Here is a 12,710-nt window from a genome sequence, read left to right on the forward strand (position 1 = left end):
TGTTTGTTCGAAGTGGTAATACTAGGAAATTAATGGTACTTATATATGTTGATGATCTTATTATTACAGGTGATAATGTGAGTGAAATCACAGCTCCTAAGCAATCGCTTCATAAAAAAATTGCCATTAAAGACTTGGGGAACTTGAAATACTTTCTTGGCATTGAGGTGGTCACCTCTTCAAAGGGGTTATTCTTGAATCAAAAAAAGTATGTTCTAGATCTTCTGGATGAAGTTAACATGATGAATTGCAAGCCAGCTCGGACACCCCTAGCTAGCAAACTTCAGTTGCATAAAAAAGGTGAACCTCTCTCGGATCCTAGTGTTTATCAGCGAGTGGTTGGGAAACTCATTTATCTCACCATTACTAGGCCTGATATTTCTTATTCAATAAGCCTAGCCAGTCAGTTTATGCACTCTCTTACACTAGTTCATTGGGAAATTGTCAAAAGAATACTTCATTATCTCAGGAGCTCAGTAGGTAGAGGAATAGTTATGAAGAACAATGGTTCAAATCACATCATGGCTTGCACCGATGCTGATTAGGCTGCAAATGCCATTGATCGAAAGTCTACAACAGGTTTTTGCACATTTGTTGGAGGTAATCTTATCACTTGGAAGAGCAAGAAGCAAACTGTAATTGCTCGGTCTAGAACAGAAGCTGAGTATAGGGCCATGGCAGTGACAACATGTGAACTTACATGGCTGAAAGGTCTTCTTTCTAATCTCAGTTTCACAAGCAACACTCCAATGTCTTTGTTTTGTGACAACCAAGTTGCCATGCACATTACCTCTAATCCAGTGTTTCATGAGAGGACTAAACATATTGAAATTGATTGCCATTACATTCGTGCTCAAGTTCAATCCAAGGTGATTGACACGGTGTTCACACGAAGCCACGATCAACTGGCTGATTTGTTCACAAAAGCCCTAGATTCTACTCAATTCCATCATTTGTTGTGCAAGCTTGGATCAATTAACCGCCTTGATCTAGCTTGAGGGGGAGTATTGAAACAAATCGAATACTAGTGCTAGTTGTTTTTATCTGTCACAAGTATGGTTGTAAAGCAAATGTCACAAGTATGCATGGTTGTAAGTATCACTCTAGCTAAGTATGGGTTAAAGTGATTTTCTCAACCATACTCTAGTCTTCCATACCTTGTCACTTACTTAGGTCTTTTGTCCATCTTTCTTCCTTGTTTCTAGGAACCACTTTACTTGTTATTAATTTTTGTCTTGTCCACTTGTTAGGACTGATTTAGTAGTAAGGTACGGCTGTTAGCCTTCCTCTTGTAGTCTTCTTTTCGGTTCTCTATAAGAGTTATCTTTAACTCTTGTAATGATCATGAAAAATACAATACAAAATTTAAAACCAAAACTCAACATACTACAACACCAGATTTTACACTCAAATTAACATAACAATTTACCTCAGTCTCGAACAAAAACAAAATTGCTCAGGAACAAAAAAGAAAGTCTGCTTCACTAAGGGGAAAAAACTAACTTCTGGTAATGGATAAGGGAACGAAAATTCTACAATGCATCAATGCATGCAATGCATCAATGCATGCAATGCATTCCATTTTGGGATCCTTTAGACCATCAGATATGATGGTTTCATCAAAAGCATTCAATTTGACAATTGGAGGACGCCATTTGTATGGTATTATTTCAAAGAATAATTTTTATGAAGTGGGAATGACGTTATTTCAAGTAAGCACTTTTTTTCTTGTGTGAACAAGTCAAGCACTTGTCATATTGAAAAGTTGAATTTACTTTCTTTTTTTACTTATCATGTGACTTGTTTAGATAAAACCACAAGTTTCAAGAGTATATTTCTCGTGTTTTTTTTACGAAAACTTACTTATTCAGGAATATATCTCTCGTGTTCCTTTATCACTCCTCAAGTGAGAAGTCACTTTAAGAACGCTAACATTTTGCAGATTGAATGTAGTCAACTTTGTTAAGACCACATAATTTCTCTTATGCATTGAAATTCGAATCTCTTCTCCCCCGCTAATAAACAAGCTTTATTTTGTGATTTGTCCTTGCATATTACGTCTATACCCCTAAGCACTAGGAAAAAAACTGACTGGATATCAGATGGACAGAATCCTGTAACCTTATCCTCAAAAGTTCTAACATGTCAATTCAATACCTCTGAGTTTTCCGACCAAAAAAATCATCAGAAAAAAAAAAGGTAAAAAAGTAATCAAAGAAAATGGCCACAGCCATTCTCTCCACTGCAAAATCCTTCCTCCCTTCAACCCTTTCCTCCTCAGCATCTTCTGTTACTTCTTCTTCTTCACTGACAACACCACCAACATTAATTCTTGTCCAAAAAACAAATACAAGGAGAGGATTGACTTTTTGTAAGGCCCTGAGTGAAGAGCCACACTCACCTGCTCCAATCCTCACCAAAAGAAGTCTGTCCATCTGCTTTCTCACCAGCTTTGCCTTCTCATTGGTTGGCAAAGATTTCAACAGTTCTAATGCAGCAATTCTGGAAGCTGATGATGATGAAGAACTGTTGGAGAAGGTTAAGAAGGACAGGAAGAAGAGGCTTGAAAGGCAAGGAGTTCTCAGCTCATCAAAGAAAGAAACAGGTTTTTGCTTTGTCCATTTGACTTTGCTTTAATTCACTTCAAAATCCCAAATTAAATGCTTAATTTTTTTTTCCTTGTTGTTTAATTTGAATTTCAATATAAATGATCAATTCCCCTGATAGAACATGTTGAATTATCTTTTTGATGAATAATATTTACGCGTGTAGTCCAAAATAATGTTCTCAAACTATTCTTGGTAGAGAATGTAAAAGTTCGACTACTAATTGTATCGAGGCCTTCTATCTTAAAATTTTATACCTGTTGTATGTGAATATGGTTAAGTTGGAGACATTATCAGTGTTGATTAGTATTGGGCCACCATGCCAGTCAATCTCTATGAAATCTTAACATTCAAATTGAACCAGTGCAATCTAGAGACTGCTTTTGTTTCAGTTTTCAATAACTGGAAACTATGCAGCTTCTAGACCTAAATATTTGCATTCTAGTTATGTTTCTATTATTTCTTGACAAAAATCAAATAGTGTGTAATCCACTGGTCTATGAGAAATCTGTTTATTTGGTTGTGTTCACATGACCTTCTCAAATTCATCCACAATGATGCTTCGCTTCTGTGACATGCGTGAACCTTACCAGAATAGTATTGATCTGTTGCAGGATATCTGCAGGAACTTGTGTACCGGCTAAGCAAAGCAGGCCAGGCCATCGAAAGTAACGATTTGCCTGCAGCCAGTTCGGTTCTTGGAGCCAGCACTGACACAGATTGGGTTCAGAAGGCGAACCTCGCTTTGAATAAGGTCACCCCTCATCCTGGTTTATAACATTAGCACACACTACACACAATGTGAGCCTTCTCACGAAAAAAACTTAAATATTGAAAACTTATAGCGTCATGTACCATCATGTTTGGGGTTTTCAGATGGCCATTCGTTGTGTATTGTTTCCGAGAATTACATTCCGCAGTTAGAGTCTCAGTTTCATGAAGAGTCACAGCATCTTCTATTTGTTATGTTGGCATACATTACCTAGCTTTCCGTGTACTTTCTCAACAGCTAAGCTCTAGCCCTGAAGAAAAGACTGAAGTGGATACGTTCAACTCCTCACTAGCTTCATTGATATCATCAGGTGAGTTACTCCATCACATTGATCTTCAATGCCTCACTTACATTACAGAAAATCGTCTGTTATTTGACTGGAAAATCATCGGTTAAACATACCTTTTCGTGGATCCATTTTGTTTTGCAGTTACGCGGAATGATGTAGAGTCCTCCAAGCTTGCATTTGTGTCTTCTGCCAGTGCAATTGAGAAATGGACAACATTAACCGGGCTCATTGACCAGCTTAAGGGACTTTAAAACACAGAAGATTACTCATTTGATCACTACGTTTATTTATTTATTTATTTTTTTCTGAGAGGAAGACTCTAAATTCCAATAATTCTCTGAATCAGTATTACAAATATGAGTTCCAGAGTCTCCATTGATTTCCGGCTACCGCAGTTTTCGCTAGAAACTACAGATTTCGTTTCATTGTTCAACCTTACATTGAATTGAATGAATGAAACTTTTCGTTTTCATGTATTTGACATCCTGTGCACAACACGACCAGCTATGTATGTTTCAGGCTTTCAGCATTTTACGATCTCAAATCTTTGTTCATCCGATAAAACACAGATTAAACCAGACCAGTGGCAACCGACAGCTAGATCGAGCGAAAAGACAAGGTTATCACTACAATAGTACAGAGCTGCATAATATTAATAATACATCACCAGTATCTTACAACATAATGTTACGGGGGTCACTGCCGCTACATTCTCTCTAGTACACAACAAAAGGAAGGTACATTTTATAGGCCTAATCTACCGATTCTATAGACGGATACTTCAATGGACAATCAGAGAGCTAAAACTAACAACACAGAAACTGAGTTTTCTCAGAAATGTGCAAGGTCAGAATGACGGAAGAGAAACGGGTTTTAAACGAATCATCAAGGATCGACCTTAGCAGCCTAATTGCCGGGGCTGCCATTCTCTTCGACCTTCTTGCCTGCTTTATAAACACCTGAACTATTATGTTCCTCATCGTTCCCTTTTTCCTCTACTTCTCCTTCATGTTTGTCCCCATCTGCAATAGCAATACCGGCTTTGCCCTGATACCCAGTCACTTCATCTTTCCCTACCCCAACTGGTGGTTGCTCAACCTTTTCTTCTTTTTCCCCTTCAACTTCCTTCCCATCAATGGATGCTGTTGAATCTCCCAGAGCCAGAGCATCGCCAGGTACGTTAGCTTCTTGTTGAACTTTGGCTTCTTCGGAAGGAGCTGGTGTTTTTTCCACATCTTGGTTTTCCTTCACATCAACCTTTTCCATCTCAGTATCTGCATCTTTCTCAGCTTTTTCAGCATCTTGCACATCACTACTTTTCGTTTCCTTGGCTCCTTCAGGAGCAGCTTCCTTTTCTTTGTCCTCCTTCTTCGCCGAAGTTGATTTTCTGCTTCGCTTTTTTGGGGGCTCACCTTCTGGTGGCGGAGTTGCTTTTGCCTTCTCACTAATCCTTGCTGACCGCCTTGGTGTCTCACCAGTGCCCCAATCAAATTCTGATACTGCAGGACCACCAGGGTGTGCTTTCAGGTACTGTTCCAACTGTCTTTTGCTGGTGATCTCCTCTCCTGTCGGAGCTGTAAATACGATCTCATTTTTCTTAGGAGTTCCACTTTGCTTGGGCAGAAACTGCGTGTTAAACAAACCAACCTCAGCGTGTTAAGTTGACTCAATAAACTGGAAAAAAAAAACACATAACAAGATAATATGCATTGTAGGAAAAACATTTGAAAAAGGTGCTATGCGAGGACTTGCACGAAAATGGAATAAGACAAACTATTGAACCGTGGTAGGCAGATATTGAAAGTGCACTTAAGAGATAAAGGACAGCGGTCATGCACCTTAAGAAATCAACCAGCACAGAGACCTAATAGTTCATTGGAGTAGTGCACTAAGGTTTTTAAGTAAAACAACTTGGGAAAGTAAATACGAAGGCTAATAATGGAATCCGCTGGAACTCTAACTCAACAAATATATCTGAAAAAAAAAAAAAATCAGCAATAAACTCAATAACAGAGTATCCCCAAATACAACCACAGAGATTGTAATTGCCTCCACTTTTTCTCCAAGTGTCTATATTCCAAACTACATTCTGTATAAAAATATGCAAATCCTCATACAATTGCGAATGCAGAGTTCCAAGAAACATGTACAAAAATCCCGAAAATTTGCCGAAACCGAACCCTACCAGACCATTTAACGTAACAAACCATAAGCAAAAGCCCCAGAATTTAAGCTCAATTGCTGAAAAACCAACACAAACCCTAAAACAGAACCATGACCAAATCCTCAAATTCTACCACACAAACCCACCAATTCACAAAACCCCAAAATACCCAATTGAAATTTCCCCAATTAAACATGAATTAAACTAATTTAGCTACCCAAAAATTCAAAATTCAAAATTCCGTAGCTCAGAAAATTATGCGGGCAAAAAAATACAGAGCCAATAAAACAGAGAGAAAGCAACTAAACCTTCTTAACCCAACCAGAAGGAGCTGGAAGTTCCAAGGAAACAACCTCCTCCTTCTCCACAGAGCTCGCCATTTCACTTCCCACCTGCAAAAAATTCAAACAGTTATTTTCCAAAAAAATATAAATGAAAAAAAAAATAAATAAATCCTGTATTTTAATAACCAAATTACACATTAATTAATCGGTAAAAAAAATTTAAATTAAATTAACTTAATTGCGAGAAGCAGTAAGCAAAGAGGGAAAGCTCCTTACTTTCTCTGTAAAATTCGATGAGGCTTTGAAAAATTCGATTGAAAAGGAGGATAGACAAAAGAGGGCTAATTCAATATAACAGACACGTTGCTAGCATTTGTGCTGCTGCTCTTTCGAGAGCTCGTCTGTGATTTTTGTGCTGGGTATTTTGGAACTTGACGGCGCGATGCGGTGATGGCACGTGGAGCGGATGGGGATTATGGACGGTTGGGATTGCGGGTGATTGAGTAGGTGGGTTTTAACTTCGGAGAGCTGTGAGTCACCGCTCGGGGGGGTTGTGTCGGTTGGGTTGTATGTGATTGCTTTGGGTTCACAACCATACAATCACTACGGTGGACAAGATACGCAGCATAGGAGCTCGTGTTTTGAATTTCAAATTTATTTATTTTTTGTCTTGGCATCTAATTAAAGCAACAAAAAGAATATCCACTTATCCATAATTTTGGAAGTCAAGTAAAATATAAATCAAAGACAAAAACCTTCAAATATATCTGGACAAATATCATTAATCTGATTCTGGGCCTTCCACTGGACTGTGTGGGTTGAGAAATGGAGACGCGACGAGACCAAAGCTTGTAGCTGAATCCTGCAGACCGTGAGGCCCAATACCATGGGCTGTATCGTACAATGTGGAGAGTCCAAGGAGGCCTCAAGAGGCCGAAGCCGTGATTCTACTTACCCATAGCTATTGCATACAACATAAAAATCGCAAGGCTAACTAGTACGTACATGAAAACTTACCAATTTTCAGTGTTTCAATCATCATTTTGTTTTTAAGTCGTTTGATCGTAATTTGAACGAAACCTATCCCAACGTTCTCTTCGTGCGCACGCGATGTGAACTTCAAGCATGCATGCAAGAGAATGTATATGTGTGTGTGTGATAGTTGTGTAAATATATGGATGCCCAGAATGAAATGGAAACCACGTCCTTTCATTTCAAAGATCAAATATGTCCATTTTTGTGTAGGACATGTACCATAATAATATATTGGTCAAACAGTAGTTAGTACAGGCAAATGGAGCAATCGTCCTTGTACATAAGGAAAAGGATCCTCGTCAGATTTTTTTTCCTGGGAATTTTAGGGATTTCGTAATCGTGACTGTTTATCGTACATCGTGTAGTCAGAAATCATTTCAAAATTTTAAATTTTAAATTTTAAATTAAATATAAATAGTACCTAACGAAAACTGACCGCACGATATACAATGAACGGTCACGATCACGGAATTCCTAGAATCTCTTAAAAAACGATTCGGTGAGAATCCTTTTCCTTTAGATAAAACCAAATATATGCAATCTAGCTATTTATCATTATTAATTAATTGGGGAACACGATCCACATGTGGCGCATGGCTACATTTTCAAGGCTTGTATCAATATTGACCCTCTACGCCATGTTGCATTTTGTATACGATGCACCAAATTGTCATTACGGAAAGTTTGGAGCTTCAGGTTTTGTCTATTTATGGTGGGGATCCTACTACCCTAAAATGCATGGATGATCCATATATATATATGTGTGTGTGTGTGTGTGTTAACTATAACTTTTATTCGAAATTATGTGATGATCTCGCATGCATGCGGTTGCTTAAATTGTTAGAATTTGTAACAAGCAACTCAAAATTAATCGACAATAACTGAAAACATTTATACAAAACTTTCATTTCAAACATAATATGCTCTCAAGTCTCAACAAATCATATGCATGCATGATGCATCTAGTTTCTCGGGACTCGGAGTTGCGTGTGTACCATGACTGGTCAAGGGGCCTATGATGTGCCCATATTTTAATATAAAGCTTACAGGATCCACTCTCTTGGGCAAGGTGAGATGTAACAATCCACCCCCCTTAGGGGCCCGACTTCCTTGTCGGCATACTTCCGACCAAGGATTGGCTCTGATACTAAATTGTCACATCCCGACCCGGACCCCACCACATCTCGGACTCGACTCCGTTATAGCACAATATTGTCTGCTTTGGGCCCCTATCACACCTTCACGGTTTTGTTTCTGGGAATTCACATGAGAACTTCTCAGTGAGTCACTCATCATGGGATTGCTCTCGCGCGAACTCGCTTAACTTCGGAGTTCCAATGGAACCCGAAGCTAATGATCTCCCAAAAGGCCTCGTGCTAGGTAGAGATGAGAATATACATATAAGGCTTACAAGATCCACTCCCCTGGGCAAGGTGCGATGTAACAATCCACCCCCCTTAGAGACCCGACGTCCTCGTCGGCACACTTCCGGCCAAGGATTGGCTCTGATACCAAATTGTCACATCCCGGCCCAGGCTCCATCACATCCCGGACTCGACTCCGCTGTAGCACCATATTGTCCGCTTTGGGCCCCTATCACACCTTCACGGTTTTGTTTTTGGGAACTCACACAAGAACTTCCCAGTGGGTCACCCATCTTGGGATTGCTCTCGTGCGAACTCACTTAACTTCGAAGTTCTAATGGAACCCAAAGCCAGTGAGCTCCCAAAAAGTCTCGTGCTAGGTAGAGATGGGAATATACATATAAGGCTTGTAGGATCTACTCTCCTGGGCGATGTGGGATGTAACATTACATTTGTTATATTTATATTCATGGCTAAATTTTTTATCATATATTTCTATTTTTAGTTTTAATTTGCAACTTTTTTGTTTTAATTTGTACCAATTTTCTTTTCAGTTTTAATTTGTACCCATATTTTTTAAACTCTTATTTGTATTTGTACTCATATTTTTAATTATTTGTACCCAATTTTTATTTTGCTAAATGTACCCATGCTAATTATATGTATTTATTTTATGTTTTAAAATATATCAACAGTTATTTTTTTAAATATGTTAATAATTAGGTGGGTACATTATTTTTTTGCGATAATTTTTGTGAAGAACACTATTACTAGGGGTGGGCACGGGCTGGGCTAGGCCCAAATTTACAGAAACCGGACCGTACCCGTTGGAAATAGTAACGGGCTGGGTCGAGCCGAGTAATGGAATTTCTGAGTTAGGAACCGGACTGCACCCAACTCATTTGAAACGGTTGTTACGGGTCGAGTCCACAGATCCCTATCTCTCTTGCTCGTCTCTCCCAATCCCAAATCAAGGTCTCTGTCTCTCGACTCCAATCGATGATGGCACGATGGCAGGATGGCAGGAGATTGTCAAACACCACCAGATGCTCTAAAGTCTAAACTCCACAACAAAAAAAAAAAAAAAAAAAAAAACAAAAAAAAAAAAAAAAAAAAACAAAAAAAAAAAAAAAAACCCATCTCAGATTTCCCACCATACCTGCAAATTAATGAAAACCCATATGGGCTAGATACCAAATCTTGCAAAAAATTAAGATCTAAGAAGAGACACTGGAAGACTAAGAACAGAAGGCATGATGGGCGATTTCGATTCGCATGGCGCTAACGATACAGTTGAATCTAAAGATTCAAAACTAATGGGTTATTAGCACAAATTTCTTAAAAATCAGAAACTGAACATTTACATACATACACATTAATAAAACAAAAAACTATTGGGTTGCAGTTTATCGAAATTGGTCAATAAAGAATATTGTCTTTGATGACTTATATTTTGCTTACCAATGATGCAATGGCAGCATGGTTTATATACAGTTTGCATATACACGCATGCAATAAACAACAATAAAGGTGGCAGAAACTAAACAACAATAAAGGCGTCAGAAGCCATGTGATTGTCTGGCTGGGAGTATTCCTTCTGTTGTCCAGGTTGTACAGCAGCTAGTGGGATTATTAGTGGACAGCATTAGCTTCATCATCCCCCCGTAAGCTCATGAGCGGACGACGAACGAGCTTGGACTTTAAGAAATGAAAACGATCAGCAGATAAGCCCTTGGTGAATATGTCTGCAATCTGAAAAGTAGTAGACACATGATAGACATTTAATGACTTTGCTACTACAAGCTCACGCACAAAATGATAATCCACAGCAACATGTTTTGTTCGAGCATGGAACACGGGATTAGATGCCAATGCAATGGAGCTTGTGTTATCACACCAAATTAAAGGAGTCGAAATACGGATGCAAAGCTCCTGCAGTAGTTGTTGGATCCAAACAAGTTCAGTTGCCGTGATGGCCAACTGCCGATATTCGGATTCGGTACTTGAACGAGCAATTGTGCGTTGCTTTTTGGAGCTCCAAGATATTAAATTTGGACCAAAATATATGCAAAAACCACCAGTGGAGCGTCTAGTGTCTGGATCCCCGGCATAGTCCGAGTCTGAAAATCCGACCAAATCAGTACCACCGCGACTAAACTGAAGCCCGTCCTCAGGTGTGCCTTTTAAGTAACGAAGGATGCGTTTTACTGCAATCCAATGAACTGAGGTGGGCTGGTGCATATGCTGACATACCTGATTTACTGCATACGTGATGTCAGGTCTGGTGATGGTTAAGTATTGCAGAGCGCTGACCACACTGCGGTAGCTGGTAGGATTAGGCAAAGGAACACCATCAAGAGAATGAAGTAGGGAGCTAGATTGAGCTGGAGTAGCGCAAGGCTTGGCGTCCAACATATCTACACGCTGCAACAAATCGAGAACATATTTTGTCTGCTTTAGATGTAACCCATCAGCTCCACGAGTTGCTTCAAGACCCAAGAAAAAATGGAGGGGTCCCAAATCTTTCATAGAAAAACTCTGACCAAGTGCATGGATAAGGGAGTCAACATGAGAGCATTGATTGCCTGTGATAAGGATGTCGTCAACATAGATTAGAAGAATCAAATATACTCCATGATTATTAAAAATGAAGAGAGAATGATCTGCTTGTGATGCCACAAAACCCAAATCAAGAAGATATTCAGAAAAGCGATGAAACCATGCTCTTGGGGCTTGTTTCAAGCCATATAAGGACTTGCGTAAACGACAAACATGATGAGGATACTCGGGGTCTTCAAAACCACGTGGTTGTTTCATGAAAACTTCTTCAGAGAGATTCTCGTGCAAAAACGCATTTTGGACATCAAGTTGGCGTATAGGCCAATTATAAGAAACTGCAAGGGCAAGAACCAGACGAATGGTGACATGCTTAACCACCGGACTAAACGTCTCCGTGTAATCAACACCCATCGTTTGATGAAATCCATTGGCAACAAGACGAGCTTTATATCGTTCCACTGTACCGTCAGATTTCCGCTTTGTGCGATAGACCCACTTGCAAGGAAGAACATGAGTAGCAGTTGAAGAAGGTACCAACTCCCATGTACCAGCAGCTTTCAAGGCCTTAAACTCCAATGTCATTGCATCACGCCAATGAGATAATTGATTTGCCTCGCGAAACGAGGTTGGTTCAGAATCAGGAGCTTGTAATGATGTCAATAAAGCATATTTGGGGTTTGGTTTTCGAATGCCAGATTTAGACCGAGTGAGCATGGGATGGGGAGCAGAAGCGGAGGAAGGTGGAGGAGCCTCATTAATGGAAATCAAACTGTCAGAGCTATCAGGAGCAGGTTGAGAATGAGGTGGCGAGGAAAGTGAAGGTGTAGACAATGGTGAACTTGAGGAAGGTTGCAAGGGGAAGATAGGTGTTGCACTAGAAGAGAATGTTAGAGTATGAGGAATAGAAATATGAGATGATGAAGGTACCTGAGGGAGAGGTGGTAAGGGAGAATGAGTGATAACCACGGGAGAGTAAGCTTCTGACGGCAAGACTGAGGAGAATTGTGTAGGGTTGTCGAATGGAAAAGTTTCCTCATCAAAAACCACATAACGTGACAAATAAACTCGTCCATTTGACATATCATAACAGCGATAGCCCTGATGATGAAGTGAGTAACCAATGAAAACACATTTTTTTGAACGAAATTCCAATTTATTTTTATAGTAACCAATGAAAACACATTTTTTTGAACGAAATTCCAATTTATTTTTATTATAAGGGCGTAAATAGGGAAAGCAAGCACAACCAAAAACACGAAGACATAAATAAGAAGGCTTGCGACTATACAATTTTTCATAAGGCGAAATATAATTCAATTGGCGTGCTGGAAGACGGTTAATTAAATAAACTGAGGTGTTGAAAGCATCCACCCAAAAAGAAGAAGGCATTTTAGCAGTGGCAAGTAAAGTAAGACCCATGTCAACAATATGGCGTTGTTTCCGTTCAGCAGCACCATTTTGTTCAGGAGTATGAGGGCATGTTAACCGGTGCTCAATACCATTATTAATTAAAAATTGTTGAAATTCCTTACTCATAAATTCACCCCCGCCATCAGTTTGGAAAGATTTTATCTTATAAACAGTATGGATAGATAGAAGATTTTCAACAAGCAATTTAAATTTTTGAAAATAAGAAA

At 39.2% G+C, this 12,710-nt stretch overlaps 2 protein-coding genes across 2 annotated transcripts; one reads left to right on the forward strand and one right to left on the reverse strand.

Moving 5' to 3' along the window:
- Positions 1 to 2,120: 2,120 nt before the first annotated feature.
- On the forward strand, positions 2,121 to 4,143 carry LOC137747577 (thylakoid lumenal 16.5 kDa protein, chloroplastic-like). The gene is made up of 4 exons (XM_068487712.1): positions 2,121 to 2,605; positions 3,221 to 3,360; positions 3,616 to 3,688; positions 3,809 to 4,143. The coding sequence occupies exons 1-4, from the start codon at positions 2,221 to 2,223 to the stop codon at positions 3,916 to 3,918; spliced, it is 708 nt and encodes a 235-aa protein (XP_068343813.1). The 5' UTR covers positions 2,121 to 2,220; the 3' UTR covers positions 3,919 to 4,143.
- Positions 4,144 to 4,287: 144 nt separating this feature from the next.
- On the reverse strand, positions 4,288 to 6,455 carry LOC137747567 (methyl-CpG-binding domain-containing protein 11-like). The gene is made up of 3 exons (XM_068487700.1): positions 6,392 to 6,455; positions 6,140 to 6,223; positions 4,288 to 5,293 (listed from the first exon to the last, which is right to left on the reverse strand). The coding sequence occupies exons 2-3, from the start codon at positions 6,209 to 6,211 to the stop codon at positions 4,574 to 4,576; spliced, it is 792 nt and encodes a 263-aa protein (XP_068343801.1). The 5' UTR covers positions 6,212 to 6,223; positions 6,392 to 6,455; the 3' UTR covers positions 4,288 to 4,573.
- Between the last annotated feature and the right edge of the window lie 6,255 nt (positions 6,456 to 12,710).

The sequence above is a fragment of the Pyrus communis genome, chromosome 1 (assembly GCF_963583255.1).
Source record: "Pyrus communis chromosome 1, drPyrComm1.1, whole genome shotgun sequence".
Classification (NCBI taxonomy): domain Eukaryota; kingdom Viridiplantae; phylum Streptophyta; class Magnoliopsida; order Rosales; family Rosaceae; genus Pyrus; species Pyrus communis.